We start from the raw sequence: 20,112 nt of genomic DNA, 5'->3' as shown, positions 1-20,112 counted from the left end.
AGGAAGCAAGTACAGAGCATCTAAATCAAATACTTGAGTTTGCAATATTACAACCCAAACTTATTAACATAGATACTTCTAAGAGTCCATGTATCTATGCTTCAACTCCAATTTTCATTTGCTCCTAATCGCCTTAATTATCTGAAATAAATAAAGGAAAACAATAGGAGGTGTATGAGCTTGCGGCTCAGTAAGTAACCATGTACTATCTTATTAGATCAAGCATAATTTTTTTTTTCTCATGCCAATGCATCATTTGAAGAATTTAATAGCAAAATAAAGCATTTCCTAGATAATTTATTCAAAACAAGTTATAAAGCAAAATATGCTCCAACCATGCAAGTTCATAAACATGATAATGCAAGTCATATAAAAATGTTGCCATTCATCCATACTTTATAAATCTTACTCTCAGACAGATGTGCTGTTATGGTCACTATAATCCCGTGACAGGGTTCGTATTCGTAGTCGACGAGTTTTATAACGCATTCATATTCATTATCAACTTTAACCCGTTGGCAGAGGGCCATATTCGTTGGATGCTAGCCCTAGAGGGGGTCGACTGACCTCTATTTCTAGAGGTGGGCATAGCTATCTGAGAGTTTATAAATCATTATTCTTTTTCATAAATCATACTTTCATACATAGGTTGAAAAATGACAAATGGCATCGTAATGTATAAAATTCATGATCATGCCACAAATCTCATTTTCATGCAATTTATTATAACTATAATTCATCATAACGTATAAAATTCATGATCATGCCACAAATATCATTTTCATGCAATTTATCATAACCATAATTTATACTCAAATATTCATGAAGGATGCAATTTAATCAAACTCATGAATCACATGCAATCATATGCTTGATCCTACTTTTAAGAAAATACATCATAACAAATATATTTTTTATTATTTTATTCTTACAATTAAACAGTGATTTTTTTAAAATTAATAAGATCAGTGCCAGGGTTACTTACCTTGATTCGCTCACGAATTCCTAGAACCAGATGACAATTTCAGTGTACCTATCATCATCATAGAGGACAGATTATTTACCACTCATTCATCAATTTCTATTTTAATTTAATTATTTATTGTTATTTCATTTCATTTAAATACATCTATTATCTTAATTCTCTATTTATTTAATTATATATTTATTATTATTATTATTATTATTATTTATTATTTTTTCCTTTTCTTTCATTTCCTTTTTCCTTTTTTTTCTTCTCTTCTTTTCTTCCTTTTCTTCTCTTCTTCCTTCTTTTTCCTTCCCGAAGCTTCCCCTCCTCCTCCTCTTCTTCTTCTTCTTCTTCCTTTTTTTTTTAATCTCTCCCTCCCTCTTTCTTCTCCCGCGAGGGGAGATCGGGCTCGGGAGGACCGAGCAGCAGCCGACGCTCCCTCGGTCGGCTGGCGGCACCCACGGTGCCTGCGGCCGGCGCCCACGGTGAGTCCCCCCCTTTTTTTTCTTTGTTTCTTCTTTCTTTCTTTCTTTCTTCTTCTGTTGACCCAAGAAAAGAGGCGAGAGTCGCCCCCTTTGTCCCACCAGAAGGGAAAAGGGAAGGGCTCCGACCCGACTACAGCCTCCGCCGACGGCAGTCGCCCCCTTTGTCCCACCAGAAGGGAGAAAGGAAGGGCTCTGACCTGACTGTAGTCTTCGCCGACGGCTGGCGGTGGCTGCGGCCAAGGACTGGGGATACATGCGGCCGAAGCCAGACGCTATGGCTGAGAGCTGGCAACGCTGACGACCACAGGTACGCTTTTTTCTCCTCTTCTTCTTTCCTTTTATTTCATTATCATAAGGTAGAAAAGACACAGGGTTAGGGTTTATCTTGCTACGAAGAGAAGCTGCGGCTACTCTCTCCGGCGGCACTGATGCGATTTCCAAATCCTAGCAGTGGAGGAGGGAAAGGAGTTAGAGGCAGAGTAGGGTGGAGAAGGAGAAGTGCTTGGTGGATCTCAGATGCGGGTCAATGGGGGGGATTTTATAGAGAAAATTTCAAACGGCTCTGCTCATTCACCGCCGCAATTTCAGCGGCGGTTGCGCGAGTGCATCGGCCATTCAAAGGGCCGCCGCGGATCCCGCCCCCCTTACGCTCGAGGAGGTGCAGCCGAGGATTCCGGCCTCTCCTTCGGCTTGGGCCTCACAATCCCAAGCGAGAGTTCTGCTCCATTGGAAATCCACCCTTCAATATTCACATGCCCAACAACTCGGTTCTTGGTCTCTCTCCAACAACGCTTGCATGTGGATGGCATCACCTGCATGGAGAATCGAGGTCGAGCTGTGATCACAGGCATCAGCCTACCTCGTGCAGGCTTGGTAGGTAAGCTCGACGGCCTCAACTTCTCCGCCCTCCCATCTCTCACTCGCCTCCACCTCCGACGCAACTACTTGTTTGGAATAATCCCGCCTAGCATACGCATGCTTCCCGCTCTCACCTCCCTCGATCTCCCGCATAATCATCTTTCCGGCAATCTGCCTCTCGCTCTCGCTAGCCTCTCTAACCTGACTAAGATCGATCTTTCTTCAAACAAATTCATTGGCAAGATTCCTCCTTGTTTCTTCGCCAACTGGACCAAGCTGACCTCCCTCAAATTCCAACAAAATTTACTTGGTGGCACTTTGCCTCCAAAGATTGGCCAGCTCAAGAGTCTACGTGCACTTTATTTATACATAAACGATCTCGCTGGTCCCATTCCTTCGACCCTGACCAACCTAAGATTCCTCTTTCTTTACAGAAATTGGTTCTTCGGTAATATTCCCCCAGAACTAGGCAGCCTAGTTAATCTCTTAGATCTAGAAATCTCACACAATAATTTAACAGGATCCATCCCTTTTAGTTTAGGAAATCTCATCAAACTCAAGACTTTGTATCTCTTCATCAATGATTTATCTGGCACCATCCCTTATGAATTAGGCAACCTAGTGAGCTTACGTGATCTAAAAATCAGCGAAAATCAACTATCGGGCTCCATCCCTTCCACTTTTGGAAACCTCACAATGCTTGACACCTTATTCCTCCACACCGATCATTTATCAGGCTCTTTGCCCCAAGACCAGCCTCATCTCTCTAGAGGTATCTAATAACAACTTCTCCGATTACTTACCTTTAGAGATATGTAAAGGAGGTGCAATTCAAAATCTTACTGTGGAAAACAACTACTTTGAGGGCCCTATTCCAAGAAGTTTAACAAATTGCTCTAGCTTATTTAGAGTTCGCCTTGAAGAAAATAAGCTTCAAGAAAATATCTCGAAAGACTTTGGGATATACCCGAATCTACACTACCTTGACATGAGCCACAACCAATTATATGGCCAGATCACACCAAATTGGGCACATTCTCAAAATTTGACATGCTTCAAGATTTCAGGAAACCTACTTACTGGGAACATACCGCCTGAATTCGGGAAGTTGCTTCACTTACAAGTCCTGGACCTTTCTTCAAATCAACTTGCAGGAGAAATACCAAGAGAGTTAGGTACCATGAGCTTATTGTTCAACTTGACTTTGAGTGATAACAAAATATTTGGAATAATTCCCTTGGAGTTTGGAAAATTATCCAATCTGAAAATTCTTGATCTATCTAACTACGACATCAGTAGCCCAATGCCACCACAATTAGAGGGGTTGTATTAAATTGCGCATCTTGAATTTGAACAAAAATAAATTTGATGGGATCATTCCATCGCAACTTGGAGAGTAAAGGATTGCAAGATTTACTTGATCTGAGCCATAATTTTTTTGGAGGAGAGATACCATCACAACTAGCAAGGTTGACAAATTTAGTATCTTTGAACTTGTCCCACAATAATCTCTCAGGTGCTATTCCTTCATCTTTTGAAAGCATGTTGAGTTTGTCATCAATAGATGTATCGTACAACAATTTGGAGGGCCCAGTTTCGAGAAGCAAATTGTTTCAAAACGCTCTAGCAGAGTGGTTTATCCATAACAAGGGATTATGTGGTGAGGTGCCAAGTTTGCCTTCTTGTGGATCAACCACTATAAGCACTCATCATTCAACTAAAAACTACATTATACTCTTTGTTATCACTCCTATATTGGGCAGCTTGGCTCTTTTAGGTTTGTCTACTATTATCATTGCCGCTCTTCATAGGAAAGAAAACCCTGCAGAGAAAAAGGATACTAATGTTGTTATTGGCGATCTATTTTCGATATTGAATTTTGATGGAAGAGTTGCTTATGACTATATTATCAATGCCTCTGAAAATTTTGATGAGAAATATTGCATCGGGAGTGGAACATATGGCAAAGTTTACAAAGTAAAACTTCCAATGGAACAAGTGGCGGCTGTTAAAAAACTTCATCCAATGGAAGAAGGAGTATTTGATGAGAAAAGTTTCCAGAATGAGATTCAAGCATTAACCAGAATACGACATCGTAATATTGTAAAACTTAATGGGTTTTGCACCAGTTTAGGTTGTAAATTTCTTATATATGAGTACATTGAGAGGGGAAGTTTAGCTAGCATTCTTTGTAATCAAGAAACAACAGAGGAATTGAATTGGGAGAGAAGAGCTCATATTATCAAAGATGAGACCTATGCTTTATCATACATGCACCATGATTGCAATCCATCCATAATGCATCGAGACATCTCCAATAATAATATATTATTAGACTCTGATTTTAAGGCTTATCTTTTAGACTTTGGCACGGTAAGAATTTTGAAATCTAATTTATCAAATTGGAGCACACTAGCAGGCACATTTGGATATGCTGCCCCAGGTAAGTCATTCTTCCAATTTGTCCTCCTTATTATTGTAGTTAAAATATTTGTCATATATATATATATTCTTATACTTTTCTTTATTTTTCTATTTCGATGTCTTATGTGGCTTACCGTGCATTTGAAAAATAGGATTAATATATATTTGCCAAATAGAGATTTTTCAGTAAACCTTTGATAATCATTATATCTTTCATTTGTGAATCTCTCCATACCGGATCTTGGATATTTAAATAAAAGCAAACTAGTGCCTATAGATAATTAATATTTTCAAATGATGATTATATTATTTAACTGGTAATCATTTAAAGAAAATAAAAAAATAAAAACTATTACTAAGCATAAACTTTAATTAGTCAATAATAACATTTATTTTACAAAAATAAAAGTATTCCAAAAATTAATATATTAATAAAGTTTGGAGATAAGATTTTGGCATTTTCGTTAAGTTTGAGAAAACTTACTGAAATTAGAAACAAAAAGATCATTCCTTTCTCTATTTTTTTGCAGAGCTTTCGTACATGACAAGGGCGAATGAGAAATGTGATGTATACAGCTTTGGCATAGTAATATTAGAAGTAATAATGGGAAGACATCCAAGTGATCTTGTCTTCTTCATATCTTCATCAGATGTCCAACAGATGCTATTCAGTGATGTGCTAGATCAACAAATCTCACCTCCTGCAGCTTATATGGTAAAAGAAGTACTCTTGCTGGCTATTATAGCATTTTCATGCATTTGTGTTACACCACAAGCAAGACCAACCATGCAAAGGATATCTCACTTATTCATAAGTGGCAACATTCCAACTATTCACGAGCCGTTCAACTCAATTAAATTATGTCAATTAGTGGAGCTTTTAACGTAGATGCAGTGGTTAATAGCCACAAAAATCTTATTTAGTTCTTTCATGTTGCATGGAATAAGTTATTGTAACTCTTTTCTATTTTTACCATCTAGAAAACCATTATATGAACCTCTACTCTATTGTTCCCATTCCCTACTCTTTTCAACAAATTTAAGGGGAGTGTCTCACTTCCTCCATTTTCGCAACATAGATTGTTTTGTTTACCTTTCTTTTTATATGTAGTGTCATCACTTGATAGATGGCCTATGATGCCATGATCCATGTGATAGTTTCAAGTGGAATGATTTTTTTGATGGATCTATAAGTAGTAAAAAGAGGGGGGAAAACAAAAGGCTGCGAGAGATCATTGTGATATAACCACGGCAGCATTCAAAAAATTCTAAATACAAAGAAGTCTTCTTTTTTGAATTGTATGCATAGTCACAGCCAGTTGTCAAATTGACAGAAGTATGGTCGAGCAGGACTAGCGAGATAGACTTCTAGTATGACTCTTGAGAGAAGAATAAGCAATTTGTGTATTTTAATTGATTTTTTTTTTAAAAAAATTTCTGAATCTTAAAGGTTGGATAAATATTGAAAAAAAAAAAGAAAGAAAAAGGAAAGAGAAAGATTTGAGGAATCTATAAAGAAGACAAAACAATCCTTCGCCAATAATAGATATAACTAAATTATTAGGACACGACACGGAAGACATGTCAACAGTCATGTAAAAATCGTAGAAAATAGCGTCATGCTGCCAAAACTTCCTCATGGAATCAAAGTCTTCCAGATCAAAGCCACCCAAAGTAATTTCTCTGATACATACTCTGAACTAGAAATATTCCTAATTTTAGTATGAATTTTAATCTATTCAAGCTCTACCTAGAAAATAATAATTTTGCAGGCTCGCTCTTAACTCCCTTAGGTCCATGGTTCAATGTTGGTTAAGGCCAACAAGTCTATTCGTCGCATCACTACCGCTAGTCATTTTTCACTTCACTATTTCAAGGTTGGTTTAGGCCATCGGGTCTCGCTTGACCATGCTAATGACTTAAACTTGTCTTTTGCTTTACTTGGACTCGGCGGGAGAAAGCCTAATCTGCCAATATTAAGATGTCAGTTGCCGGCAGTGATCCATTTTGATGCCCATTTCATTTTTCCAACGCTAGTTAATCAAAATCTAAGAGAGCTTTTTCTAGTTGGTTCACGTTCACTCCGTGAAGATTTTGGGTCGCAGTCAAGTAGCCCGGGTAGAACAGGTCGGTATGTATTATTTGAGTGCGAAGCCTGAAAGCTCTTGCAGCAGGTCCAATATAACCGAGAGGAGAAGGGAAAAAAGTAACCAAAGATGAGTGCAGGAAAACCTCAGCCACTTCATAGCTTGTTTCCTTTCAAGACCTTGGTAAATCCAGCAAACGTTCACTTTTGAGGCAGAGGAGAATCTTGAAAGTAAAAGTCATATCTTGTGTGGCCTTTTCTTGGTTGGAGGGTAGTTGATTGGGATCTGCTTTTTCAGTTCACTAACATGCATTAAAATTTGTCATGGTTTGAAGAGAATCACCACCTGATACATTACCCTTGCATCTTGGCAGAAATCATTTAAATATCAAAAAGTTCGTATTACTTTTACTTGCTAATATTCTAATGAAATATTTCATGAAGATGAAGCCATCAAAAGTGAATTTTTAAGCTCCCCTTCCAGAGCGAATTAATTGAACTCAAATGCTGGAATTTGTCAGGTTATGATCTCAAACAAAATTGACTTTGCATCAACAGCTATAGATTTTACTACAACTAAGAGACTGTAATGCCAATAGAGTAGCCAGTAAATGAGACAGGCAGCTCAGCAACCGTATCTAAGTCCGTGAGAATTTGCTAAAGATGTTACTTAGGAGCAAGTAGATGCCTACCATATCCTTCTGCAAATTTAGAAGCCATCCAAAATACATGATAATGTGAGTCTAAGAAGGCCGTATAGAGCTTTTCAACTGGAGTAGTATTCTTTTGCGACTATACTACCTTAAAGAAAGCCTATTTAGCCCCAATTGTTATATATTGGACCTGTGACCATCTCATCGTTTTGGCCAGTCAATATTGATATGCCCATGTTCTCATTCAAGATTCCTCATGCACTGTAATGTTTTCTCTAATGACCTGACCATTTGAAAGTAAGATTAGGCCCTTGGTGACAGAAAGCACAGCTTTAGAGAAAGCAACTGATAAAATGTGATAGCCATTTCACAGCAAAAGACATTGCAATGTAAGGGTAGCAGACCACAATGGTGTATACGAAAATCCATTAGTGTGGGGCTCAAAATTGGCTAAATTGGTTAAATTGTCATTGATTGGACTAAGCCTCTAGGGAAGAGTGTGGTTCATTTTGGATCAGCATTCCATCAAGAAAAATTCCATCCAACTAATCCCATCCTAAAAATATCCAATTGAAGCCAAGAAAAAACCAGTGAGAGCAGCCGACCAATATAGTTGATAAGACAAATAGACCGTACCTGACCTAGACCAACCTGTCTTCCAAATGAATAAGATCTGGATTGAAAGCATTTAATCAGATCGAAAAGGTACTACCCTGAGAAGCAAGGTTTCCCTGTGGCTGTTCTTGGAACTTTTTATCCGTCCACGTTCTCAGAGACTCTTCACCCACCGCTGGTATTCTATCATGAGAAATGGTATGCTCACACCAAACCTCAATACTTCTTTCAAAGCCCTTCTTCTTTTTCAGAAATAAATGCAACAAGAACAAACTGGTCAACCATTCTTCAAATTTGCTTTTACTGTTCTTCATTTAGTCTTGTTCTTCAATTGATTGATGCTATTGTGTTGAACGCCACATATAGATGATTCCTGTCACTTGAGACCCTCTCATGTTACCTGACCTGGCTGGAAGAGCCTCTTCAGGCTTTTGGAGGATTCTATTTACTAATGAGGATTTTGCCGATTGCGACAACCAACTCTGTTAATATTGTACAATTTCCCTTTGTCTTGATGCCAGTTCTAGCATCTAATCCAGAAGTACCTCGCTATGAAATTTTGCCAAACACCATGTCTTCAAACCAACTTAAGCATCTGCCGAAACCAAAATAAATAGCAAACAGAAAATAGCTTCAGAATATGTCAAATAATTTCTCAGAAAATGCTGCGAGACTATGAAAGTCTTAGGTATCAGTGGTTAAACAAATTCAATGAGATCTGATTTGCACAATGAGACTCCAAAACCTCCACAGTAGCTATACATGCTTTTTCTACATTGAAAAACCTTTGTTTGTGTATACATTGAAAAATTTTACTTATGCGAAAACAATGCTACGATAGCTTTTATGCTGTTTCAGACAATCTCCATGGTGAAAAGGTCCCTCAAAGCAACAACAACAGAACCCAGATATATTACCATTATCAACAGCACCATCACGCAATAATACTATGCTAATATTTTCGCTCTACTTTCACTTGAAGACCTGTCAAGCGCTAGCATTACATCCCAGTGAAAGAGATAAGGTGGTTAATGGACAAATCTTGTGCAGTCATTGACCAAAGTTGCCAAACACATGCAGTATTATTCAAATTATTGATGAATGCACCACATGCAAAAGGGCAATGCTTTTATATAATAATCACAGGTATAAAACTAGGCAATATATTGGATATATACTATGTTGATAGCGAATCAAAGGGTTCTCTCAATGTTTATGTTTTCCTGCAGGCATATGGTGCCAGAAGTTGACAGCTTGTGAGGACCGTTAACATGTTCTTTTGCACCCAAACAAATGTTTACATGTTCCACATGGAACCACATTCTTTACTTCAGTATTTAATCAGACTATATCTAGAATCAGTCCATAAGCTTCCAGTAGCGCCGTTGAACTTCAAGCAGGTGAGCACAAAGATCCGATATGTCTCATCTAGCAACAGATCATTGTGAACTGGTCACTTACCATCATCAGCCACTAGCAAACATTAAACAGCTATCAGTGGTGGGAAATACGAGAAATCCTGAGAATGTCCCAACAAATCCAGTGGGGTTGAAAGCTTACGTGTGTGGTGAGTGACTCCTAGCAACTCAAAAAGACGAAGGATTCTAAGTGGGAAGAGAAGTAGAACGTAGAAAAAATCAGGCAGTATAGAGTGAAAACAGTCAGATCATATCGCCTATTCCTTTCATTTTACATTCAGAATTCGACAAGTGCTGAACCATTCTGAATCATTTTTTTCATGTTTTGAAGAAATTTTTTTTGGAGAAATTGATATTTAAGGAAAAGCATAGCAAGTCTTACCTCCAGCTAAAGACAGCCTTATCCCAGTCCACGTAAGTACTGAAAGACCTCCCAAACAAGTATACTAGAAAGAAAGACTTAGCATTACTGACCTTAATGAAAACGGCTCTAATCAATTGTATTGTTATAACATACAACTCCAGAGACAAGCTGAAGTAGTATGTCCTGCAATAACAGAAAAATATCTTAAAATTGCAAACATTTGGAAAAAGAAGAAATATTTAGCTGCAGTAAAGTCTCATTTAATAGCTAAATAAAATTCCCCAGTATTAAACATACCAGAAAATACTGATTTTTTTTCGAACGGATTGGTTATCAATACTACATGTATTGAACCTCGTAGCCTATGCATCGATTTGCAAGTTTTTCATGCATTTGTTTATTTATATAATATATGATCTGCTAAACTATGTATTTTTTCCAACTCTACCATCATTGTGGACTACCAGTCAGAAAACACCTTACTGGGACCTAGGACATACCTGATCTGTCAATTGTTACACTAAAGAAGGTTCCGGTTTGCAAATTTACTCTTGGGAATTGATTGGGAATATCCCAGTGAATCCCTTATGGTTCCTCATGGTAATGGTTCCTCCAGTGAATCCCTTATGGCCACCTCCCTTGGTTAAAGGTCATTATCACATTAAATTATGGCACCTCTTCGTTATGTTTGCTTATGAATAAATTCTTCATAGTTCTAGTGAAATATGGAAGATAGATTAACAGTTTGCTTTGTTTCAGCTGTGCTATTAAGACATAATTGACGATTCAAATTTCAACTAAACAAAGTCAGTTTCCTTTCAGGAGTTATGACTCAAGAACATAAACTTTAGGTAGGTAAATGTGCATCTTGAGAAGATAGATCGCATCATTAGTTGCATAGATTTTCAGTAATTTTGAATTATTATTTTCCAGAGATGGACCAAAATCTGGTCTTGGGACTAGGCTAGGATATGGGTCATCTAAACAATAGATGCATGATTCTAATTTCGTTAAACCAAAATTCTTGGGAAACTCCAATAAGAATAGGTGAAGCTCGAAGTTACTACCCCGGCTCTCTTTAATTGATAGCTCCAAATATCTCACGACTTGGGGGCATCAAAGAAGACAGCTGAGAAGGTGGGTGTTGGGGGCGAAAGCAAAAAAGAAACAAAATCTTGCATTAAAACCTATGAAATCTTTGAGGAACACTACATAAAAGATGGTACACCGAAATTATCAATTTTTTTGTCAAGAAAGTGGACAAAGAAGAGTGAAATTGAGCCCTAGATCGAGGAAGAAAATGGCAACAACACCATAGACCTGTAGAGTTTCATTCCAATGTTATTGGACGTGCATGAAAAGATACAGAAGTAGAGTGGAATTGAAAAAAGCTAGGATTTGATAGGTTATCTACTATTTCGAGGTTCCCTAAGTTGTGCCCGAATTACACATAGATTTTCAGAACTATATTAAAGTCCATAGCGAGTTATTTGCAAATAACCCATTGTCTTAGGGCAATTAGTTTAATATTAGAAGGCTTCTCCGCCAAAAATGGCCTATAATAATTGAACATGAGAAATTTACAATAATATTATTTGAGATTTGTGTAGGTAGATGAATATTTAGATTATTCAAAACCTATGTAGGTAAAGGAATAATCTAATCATTTGCTGATCACTTTGAGATTCTGTACATGTGGATCAATATCCGAATCATCTATATAGTTGTTTGGAGATCCATGCATGTAAATGACTATTTAGATTGCTTCGAGATCTATGCAGCCGGATAAATAATTTTGATCATCATCTCATTATTTTAAGATTTGTGCAGATGGATGAATATATGGTTCATCTTGATTTTTTTGAGATATGTGCAGATGGAAAAATATATGGGTCATCCGAGGTTGCTTTGACAGATGTGCCGGCACCATCCCCTTCTTCCTCTCGAATCACCTCTTCTTCTCTTCCTCCATGTTGCCAAAGGCCGATGGAGAGCACATGCAGCAGCACCATCGGTGCATCACTCCCCGTTTTGTGGTGAATCCCTCTCTTCTCCCCAATGTCTGGGGATCTCCATTTGCTCAAACTTTAATTTCCCGACATTTCCCCTAATTTCCTCTAATCTCTCGATCTCCAACTCCAAATTCCGCCCCAATGATCTGCAGCCTAATTTCAACCTCTCTTGCTGCCTCGATACATTCTCATCCTCTAGCCTCTGCTGGATACAAAACTTGGATTACCCTCCTGACTCTCTCAATTTTGGCATCTTCTTCGACACCATCACTCTAAGTCAATATCTTATGTCTTCTCTATCTTTATTTTCTCTTGTATTTTTTTTATGGAGGATTATTAGTCAATAAGGACGTGCAATCGAGAGGCAGCACTCAGTTCTTGCCAACCATGGTTCGCCAGATTCCAGAGGTGAAAGAAAGACAAATTTTATATCAATTTATTTTTACCTCTATTAAATTCGTTAGTGCTTTTTATTCAGGCAATTAACTGCTCTGTCTGTCTATGAACAAAAAATTGAGATTTTTCCCTCCTTATCACCTCTCTGTTTCAGGATCCATCGTCATTCTTGCAAATAGTTATGCTGGGGCAGGTTATCTAATTTGTTGCACTTCTTAACAATTCCCCTTTGCTTCTTTTCTTCTCTCATTTTTTTTGTTGATTTGGTATTATTAAGTTATACGTTTGCCATTTGCTTTGTAACCTGAAGGCATGGAGCATATCTAAGGTGTTCTGCAATGCATTAATGCCTCGATATCCTTGTTTTGAACTTCTATATAAATTAATGTTGTTCAACGCCCTGAGCTCTACAGTTAGCTTCGTTAGTTATCTGACTACAGACGAGGAAAGGGAAACGACTGATTGGAGACCTACAAACATAATGCTTTGCATTCCCAATTAAATTACAAGTTCTTGAACGTCTTCGCATGTCTGTAAATCCTGTTTGCCAGATGAGAAGTAATAGATTGTTCCATTGCGCAGGTTCATAGATCCTTTTTAATATAGACAAATTGATTTTTTGCACCTTACTGGATATTCGTCTTCAGAAAATTAATCTGGGTTAATAGCAACCGTTTCTTGTATGATGGAAAACCAGACGATTGCTTATCATTCACAAGGTTTTGAAGTTGGTGGTGGTATGGAAAGATGGATGGCTTCTTATTCTTCAACAGGGTTTTCAACATTATAGAGGCCTTGGATGATAACAAGATCCATTGATGTGCTAAAGTCTAGTCAGACCCCATGGTACAAAAGAGACTATTCCCCAGGGTTTTGGCACCCAAGACTAACTTTATCTGTGCTTTATAAATCATCTCATGGAGCAAGCGTTATTATGCATAATATTGATAAGAGACTCAAGATGGTAGAAATTAAGTGGATTGACTAGGGATTGAATTTGGGAAAGTGAAACAGCCATACAACAGTGTGACATTATTTTGAGAATCTTTCTCCTGGGGGGAAGTCATCCAAAATCATTTAAATATAAAAAAGTTTGCTATTATTTTTACTTGCTACTATTATAGTGGAAGGTACGATGATGAAGCCGTCAAAACTGAATTTTTAAGTTTCCCTGCTAGAACAAATTAAGCAAACACAGATACTGAAATTTGTCAGATTATGATATTAAACAAAATAGGCTTTGCACCAACAGTTGTAGATCTTATTACAACCACTAAGAAAAACAATGCCGATATAGCAGCCAATAAATGATACAGGAAGCTCAGCTGCTGCATCCCAAGTCCCTAAGAATTTGGTAAAGATGTTACTTAGGAGTGAGGTAGATGTCCTAGCTACCATATCCTTCTGCAAATTTGGAAACCATCTAAAATCTAAAATACAAGGTGATGCGAGTCTAAGATGGTTGCACGGAGCAATTCAACAGTTACAGGATTCTTTTGCAACTCTACTAGCTTAAAGAAAGCCTATTTAGCCCTAATTTTTATATCTCGGGACCTACAGCCATTTCACCATTGGGGCCATTCAATATTGATATGCCCATGTTCTTATTCAAGATTCCTCATGCCCCGTAACGTTCCTTCAAGATAAATTCCGCCCAACTTACCCCCTCCTGGAAATATCCAATTGAACCCAAGAAAAAAACTCATTGAGACAAATAAGCTAGACTTGACCCAAAGCAACCTGTCCTCCAATTGAATAAGATATGTACCCAAGAAAGGCATTATCCCGAGAAGCACCGTTTCCTATTCTTGGAACTTTTCATTTGTTTCCAATGGAATAAGATCTGAACATTTTGTCGGATCATAAAAGTATTCAATCAAACCTGGTCGCTTCCCCTCCTCTCTAGGATGACTCTCTCAATCATGTACGACTCTCTCAATCATGAGACATCATGTGCGATTCAATTTTCAATCACCCTTTGGTTCTGCTGGCTTCTACAAGCCTCTAAATTTCAAATCTAATATGTACGATGGACTGCTTGACTTTTCCATCACGACATGATAATTAGGGAGTTTTTTTTTTGTGAGGATAAGGAAAGCAAAAGAAGCCATCTGACCATTAATGATAAGGGAGGAATCTTCAATATTCTTTACCCCAAAACAAAACATAAGTAATCATAGAAAGGGAGAGGAAAATGATGAGGAATTTTCAAAGTTGTTTACCCCAAAACAAAACATGAGTAATCACAGAAAAAGAGAGGAAAAAGATGTGGGTGTCATCAATTCTAATCTAATTCTAATCTAATAGTGTATGAAAGTTGGCTAATTGTTCTTTTGCTTGATTTTTCCATCACCATATGATAATTAGAGAGGTTTTTTTTTTTTTTTTTTGTGATGATAAGGGAGGCAAAAGAAGCCACCCAACCATTAATGATAAGGGAGGAATTTTCAAAATTCTTTACACCAAAACAAAACTTGAGTAATAATAGAAAGGGAGAGGAAAAAGATGTGGTTGTCACCAATTGCTTTGAAAAGGTCATTATCACATAAATTGTATGGCACCTTTTTGTTATGTTTTCTTATGAATGAATTCTACATAATTCTAATCTAATATTGAAGCTAAATTAACAGTTTGTTTTGTTTTAGTTATGCTATTAAGACATAATTGACTATTCAAATTTCAACCAAACAAAGTCAGTTTCTTTTCAGCAGTTATGACTCAAGAACACACACTTGAGTCTGGTAAATTTGTGTCTTGAAGCTAGATTGCATCCTTAATTACATAGATTTTCAGTAATTTTGAATTATTATTTTCCAGAGATGGACCAAAAATCTGGTCTTGGGATTAGGCTAGGATATGGGTCGTCTTAACAATAGATAAATGATTCTAATTTCACCAAACCAAAATTCTTCAATAAAGATTATTAGTCAATAAGGACGCGCAATCGAGAGGCAGCACTCACTTCTTGCCGACCATGGTTCGCTAAATTCATTCTAGAGTCGAAAGAAAGACAAATTTTGTATCAATTTATTTTTACCTCCATTAAATTCGTCAGTACTTTTTATTCAGGCAGTTAACTACTCTGTCTGTCCATGAACAAAAAATTGGAATTTTCCCCTCTCCTTACCACCTCTCTGTTTCAAGATCCATCATCATTCTTGCAAATATTTATGCTGGGGCAAGTTATCTAATTCGTTGCACTTACTAACTTTTCCCCTTTGCTCCTTTTCTTCTCTCTTATTTTTTGTTGATTTGGTATTATCAAGTTATACGTTGGCTGTCAGCTTTGTAAACTGAAGGCGTGGAGCATATCTGAGGGGTTCTACAATGCATTAATGCCTCGATCTCCTTGTTTTGAACTTCTATATAAATTGATGTTGTTCAACGCCCTGAGTTCTACAGTTAGCTTCCTTAGTTATCTGAACAAAGACAAGGAAAGGGAAATGACTGACTGGAGACCCACAAACATAATGCTTTGCATTCCCAATTAAATTACTAGTTCTTGAACGTCTTTGCATGTGTGAGGACCCGTGCGGGCGTGTGTTTAGTCTCACATCGGTTATTCGCTGGGTAGATCTTGGGTACTTATACAGAATCAAAGAACCCAAATAATAACTTCCGGCTAGCCATTTTGGGTGAGATCCTAGGTTGTTACAAATGGTATCAGAGCGGACCCGGCCCATAACTTATGTGGACTAGGGAACACTGCAGCATGGATCCATTGGGGTTGACCCCGGACTGATCGTGGTGCTTGTGATTAGATTTGAATGGATTTGAACCCTTAGCCTGACGAGGACGTCAGGGTTTGAACGGGGGGAGTATATGAGGACCTGGCGGGCGTGTATTTAGTCCCACATCGGTTATTTGCTGGGTAGATCTTGGATACTTATACAGGATCAAGGAATCCAAATAATAACTTCCGGCTAGCCATTTTGGGTGAGGTCCTGGATTATTACAAATGGTATCAGAGTGGACTCGGCCCATAACCTATGTGGACTAGGAGACACTGCAGCATGGATCCATTGGGGCTGACCACGAGCCAATCGTGGTGTTTGTGATTAGATTGGAACCCTTAGCCTGACGAGGACGTCAGGGCTTGAACGAAGGGAGTATGTGAGGACCCGTGCGGGCGTGTGTTTAGTCCCACATCGGTTATTCGCTGGGTAGATCTTGGGTACTTATATAGGATCAAGGAACCCAAATAATAACTTCCGACTAGCCATTTTGGGTGAGATCCTGGGTTGTTACAGTATGTCTGTAAATCCTGTTTGCCAGATGAGACATGTTTTAAACTTTTACATCAGCATCTTGCTATGTATTCTACCAACTTAAAAGATGAGCAAAGAGAAGTGGGCATAGATACTTTTTAATATAGACAAATTCACTTTTTGCACCTTACTGGTTCTTCGTCTTCAGAAAATTCCTCAGGGTTAATAGCAACCGTTTCCTGTATGATGGAAAACCAGACGATTGCTTATCATTCACAAGGTTTTGAAGTTGGTGGTGGTATGGAAAGATGGATGGCTTCTTATCCTTCAACATGGTTTTCAACATTATGGAGGCCTTGGATGATAACAAGATCCATTGATGTGCTAAAGTCTTGTCAGACCTCATGGTACAAAAGAGACTATTCCCCAGGGTTTTGGCACCCGAGACTAACTTTTTCTGTGCTTTATAAATCATCTAGTGGAGCAAGTATTATAATGCATAATATTGATAAGAGACTCAAGATGGTAGAAATTAAGTGGATTGAATTTGGGATAGTGAAACAGCCATACAACAGTGTGACATTATTTTGAGAATCTTTCTCCAGGGGGGAAGAGCAGACAAGAAGTCACCCAAAATCATTTATCCATTCAATAAGAATTGTAGGCTTCCATCCAATTGTTGGTATAAAATTGCTTGTCATGGCTTATAGCAAGATATTCTTGGAACGACATAAATTTGAGCTGTTATGGACAAAGCTCGGACTGCGGTTTTTCTCCTGTCGACTGATCAGCAGCCAATACTTATCATGAACTACTCTATTCTCTCCCTCTCAGTCATTCCCTGTAGCATAGAAAGTGTGATTGCATATCTCTGTCCAACATAAAAGTATGCTGCTTGTGAAAGCGCTTTTGTTACAGCATAACAAGAATTTACTGCGAAGCCAATGAAAATATCAAGTGCCCTAAGTGGCATGAGCTCACTATTCAACTTGAATCCATCGCATTCAATGAATGGAATTAATTAAACATGGTATAATTCGTTGATGGTAGCAGTCCGACTAAATGCAACTACTTCATGTGCCGACGATGGCTAATGAAATTTTTGGGATGGCTAAATATTCAGCGTTTTTTCTCCCCAAGATCTGATTATTATTGCGCATCCCAAAAGGATGAGCGCCGCTACCATCCCATTATATGTAAAGCAAATAAATGATCAAAATGGCAGGAGAATTTGATGGATGGCTGTGATACAACTACTGATTATTAAACGAGAAGTTTGATACTTGCTTTTTCAGATCAACTTTCATTTTGGATGACTTAAGAAAATAAATATGATCTATGCCTTTATCCAAAGCATTATGTTGGAAATGCTTCCTATAGATTTCATATACTACCTCAACGAACTCAAAATTAGTTATTTCTATTAAACCAATACCACATGTGCCTCCACAAGCATACTCATCTCCAACGCCATTCTAGGATGGGAACAGGTCTTAGAAATCCAATGACTGCTTATGTGTCTTGGATTCAATTTCGTAGCAAAGGACACTGCCATGTAAATTAAGATATCTTGGGTTCAATCAAACCTGGTCGCCCTCCCCTCCTCTCTGCTCTCCATCACGGACAACTCTCTCCATCACGGACAACTCTCCCATCATGGATGACTTTCTTGATCATGAGACATCGATGTATTGCCTAGTAAAGTCTCCTTTCAATTTTCAATCACCCTTTGGCTCTGCTGGCATCTACAAGCCTCTAAATTTCTAATCTAATATGTACGATGGACTGCTTGACCTTTCCATCACCATATGATAATTTGGGAGTTTTTTTTTTCTTCTGTGATGATAAGAGAGACAAAAGAAGCCATCCGACCATTAATGATAAGGGAGGAATCTTCAAAGTTTTTTACCCCAAAACAAAACATGAGTAATCATAGAAAAAGAAAGGTTATTTACCTTAAGACAAAACATTAGTAATCACAAAAAAGGAGAGGAAAAAGACGTGGGTGTCATCAATTCTAATCTAAAAGAGGATCACCTGCTTGACTTTTTTTTTTCTAATCTAATTGAGCGTATGAAATTTGGGTAATTGTTCTTCTCCTTGACTTTTCCATCACCACAATATAATTAGAGAGTTTTTTTTTTCTTTTCGTGATGATAAGGGAGGCAAAAGAAGCCATCTGACCATTAATGATGCGGGAGGAATCTTCAAAGTTCTTTACCCCAAAACAAAACATGAGTAATCACAGAAAAGGAGAGGAAAAGGGGCAAAAAATGGGTAAGCCTCATCCACTTCATAGCTTGTTTCCTTTCAAGTAAATCTAGCAAACATTCATTTTTGAGGCAGAGGATCATGGAGATGCTGGTCTTTTTTTGGTTGGAGGGGAGACTTGGACTTGGAGAACCTCAGTTGGAAATATATGGCGAGCAAGTGGCAAGCTTTTTGGAAGGATACGGAAAGCAAAGAAACCGTGTTACAAGGGCTGATATCTGGCCCCTGTCAAAGTCCCAGACGTTGTCCTCATGATGGAATGCAAGAGAGAATTGCAAGTAGGCGGTCATAAAGACACGGCAAGCAAAGAAAAGGGTTGATATCTGCCCCCGTCAAACCTCATGGTGGAATTCATGAGGCCCCACACCTGTGATAGACTGGGTAAAGAAGAAGCAAGTCATGCCATGTGAGGGAGAATTGCAAGTAGATGGTGGACTTGCACTGCATACTGTTTTATAACACATGAGCAATAGTAATAGATAGTTTACCAAAACAAATTACAATCATGTTCTCCAAGCTATCTAAACTCTTCATAATCCACGAGAATCACCAACAGATACACTATCTTTGCATCTTGGCATGAACACATTTAAATATAAAAAAGTTTGCTGTTATTTTTACTTGCTACTATTCTAGTTAAAGGTACGATGAAGCCATCAAAAATGAATTTTTAAGTTCCCCTGCTAGAACAAATTAAGCAAACACAAATACTGAAATTTGTCAGGTTTTAAATTCTTACGTTAGAGAAGATGAGTTTTAAATTAAAATAATGGATAAGCGAAAATTTTAACTCAAGATGGAAGATCTGTGTTGTAATAGAATTCTAGAAGAAAATATTTCTATCTATCAGCTGGAAACATATGGCGAGCAGGTAGCAAGCTTTTCATAAAGACATGGCAAGCAAAGAACCCGCATTGCAAGGGCTGATATGTGCCCCTGTCAAACCTCATGGTGGAAGTCATGCCATGCAAGAGAGAATTGTAAGTAGATGGTGTACTTGCACTGTAGGCTTTTTTGCGATGCACGAGCAATGGTAATAGATAGTTTATCAAGACAAATTACAATCATGTTCTCCAAGCTATCTAAACTCTTCATAATCCACGAAAATCCTCAAGAGATGCACTATCTCTGCATCTGGCAAGAATGCATTTAAATATAAAAAAGCTTCTTATTATTTTTACTTGCCACTGTATATTCTAATGAAAAGCCTTCCAAAGTGAATTTTTAAGCTCCTCTGCTGGAGCGAATTTATCAACACAAATGCAGGGATTTGTTAGCGTATGATCTCAAACGAAATAGGCTTTGCACCGGCAGCCGTGGATCTCATTACAAACACTAAAAAAGTATTTAAT

General features: G+C 37.9%; 2 protein-coding genes across 2 annotated transcripts in view; one reads left to right on the top strand and one right to left on the bottom strand.

Moving 5' to 3' along the window:
* The window catches only part of LOC103716267 (UDP-glucose:glycoprotein glucosyltransferase), a 114,367-nt gene that overhangs the window by 55,715 nt on the left and 38,540 nt on the right, over nucleotides 1-20,112 (bottom strand). The window lies entirely within an intron of this gene.
* On the top strand, nucleotides 1,972-9,341 carry LOC120104511 (probable leucine-rich repeat receptor-like protein kinase At1g35710). Its single transcript, XM_039115769.1, has 4 exons — nucleotides 1,972-3,085; nucleotides 3,830-4,756; nucleotides 5,268-5,452; nucleotides 9,321-9,341. The coding sequence occupies exons 1-4, from the start codon at nucleotides 1,972-1,974 to the stop codon at nucleotides 9,339-9,341; spliced, it is 2,247 nt and encodes a 748-aa protein (XP_038971697.1).

Source organism: Phoenix dactylifera, chromosome 2 (assembly GCF_009389715.1).
Source record: "Phoenix dactylifera cultivar Barhee BC4 chromosome 2, palm_55x_up_171113_PBpolish2nd_filt_p, whole genome shotgun sequence".
Lineage (NCBI taxonomy): Eukaryota > Viridiplantae > Streptophyta > Magnoliopsida > Arecales > Arecaceae > Phoenix > Phoenix dactylifera.
This window is presented reverse-complemented; position numbering and strand designations above follow the sequence as displayed.

Excerpts from the sequence above, each read along its gene's own strand:
- LOC120104511 (XM_039115769.1), top strand. The coding sequence starts at position 1,972 with ATGCGGGTCAATGGGGGGGATTTTATAGAGAAAATTTCAAACGGCTCT. Across the intron at positions 3,086-3,829 it reads CCAGCCTCATCTCTCTAGAG|GTGCTATTCCTTCATCTTTT; the intron begins GTATCTAATAAC and ends ATAATCTCTCAG. Across the intron at positions 4,757-5,267 it reads ATTTGGATATGCTGCCCCAG|AGCTTTCGTACATGACAAGG; the intron begins GTAAGTCATTCT and ends ATTTTTTTGCAG.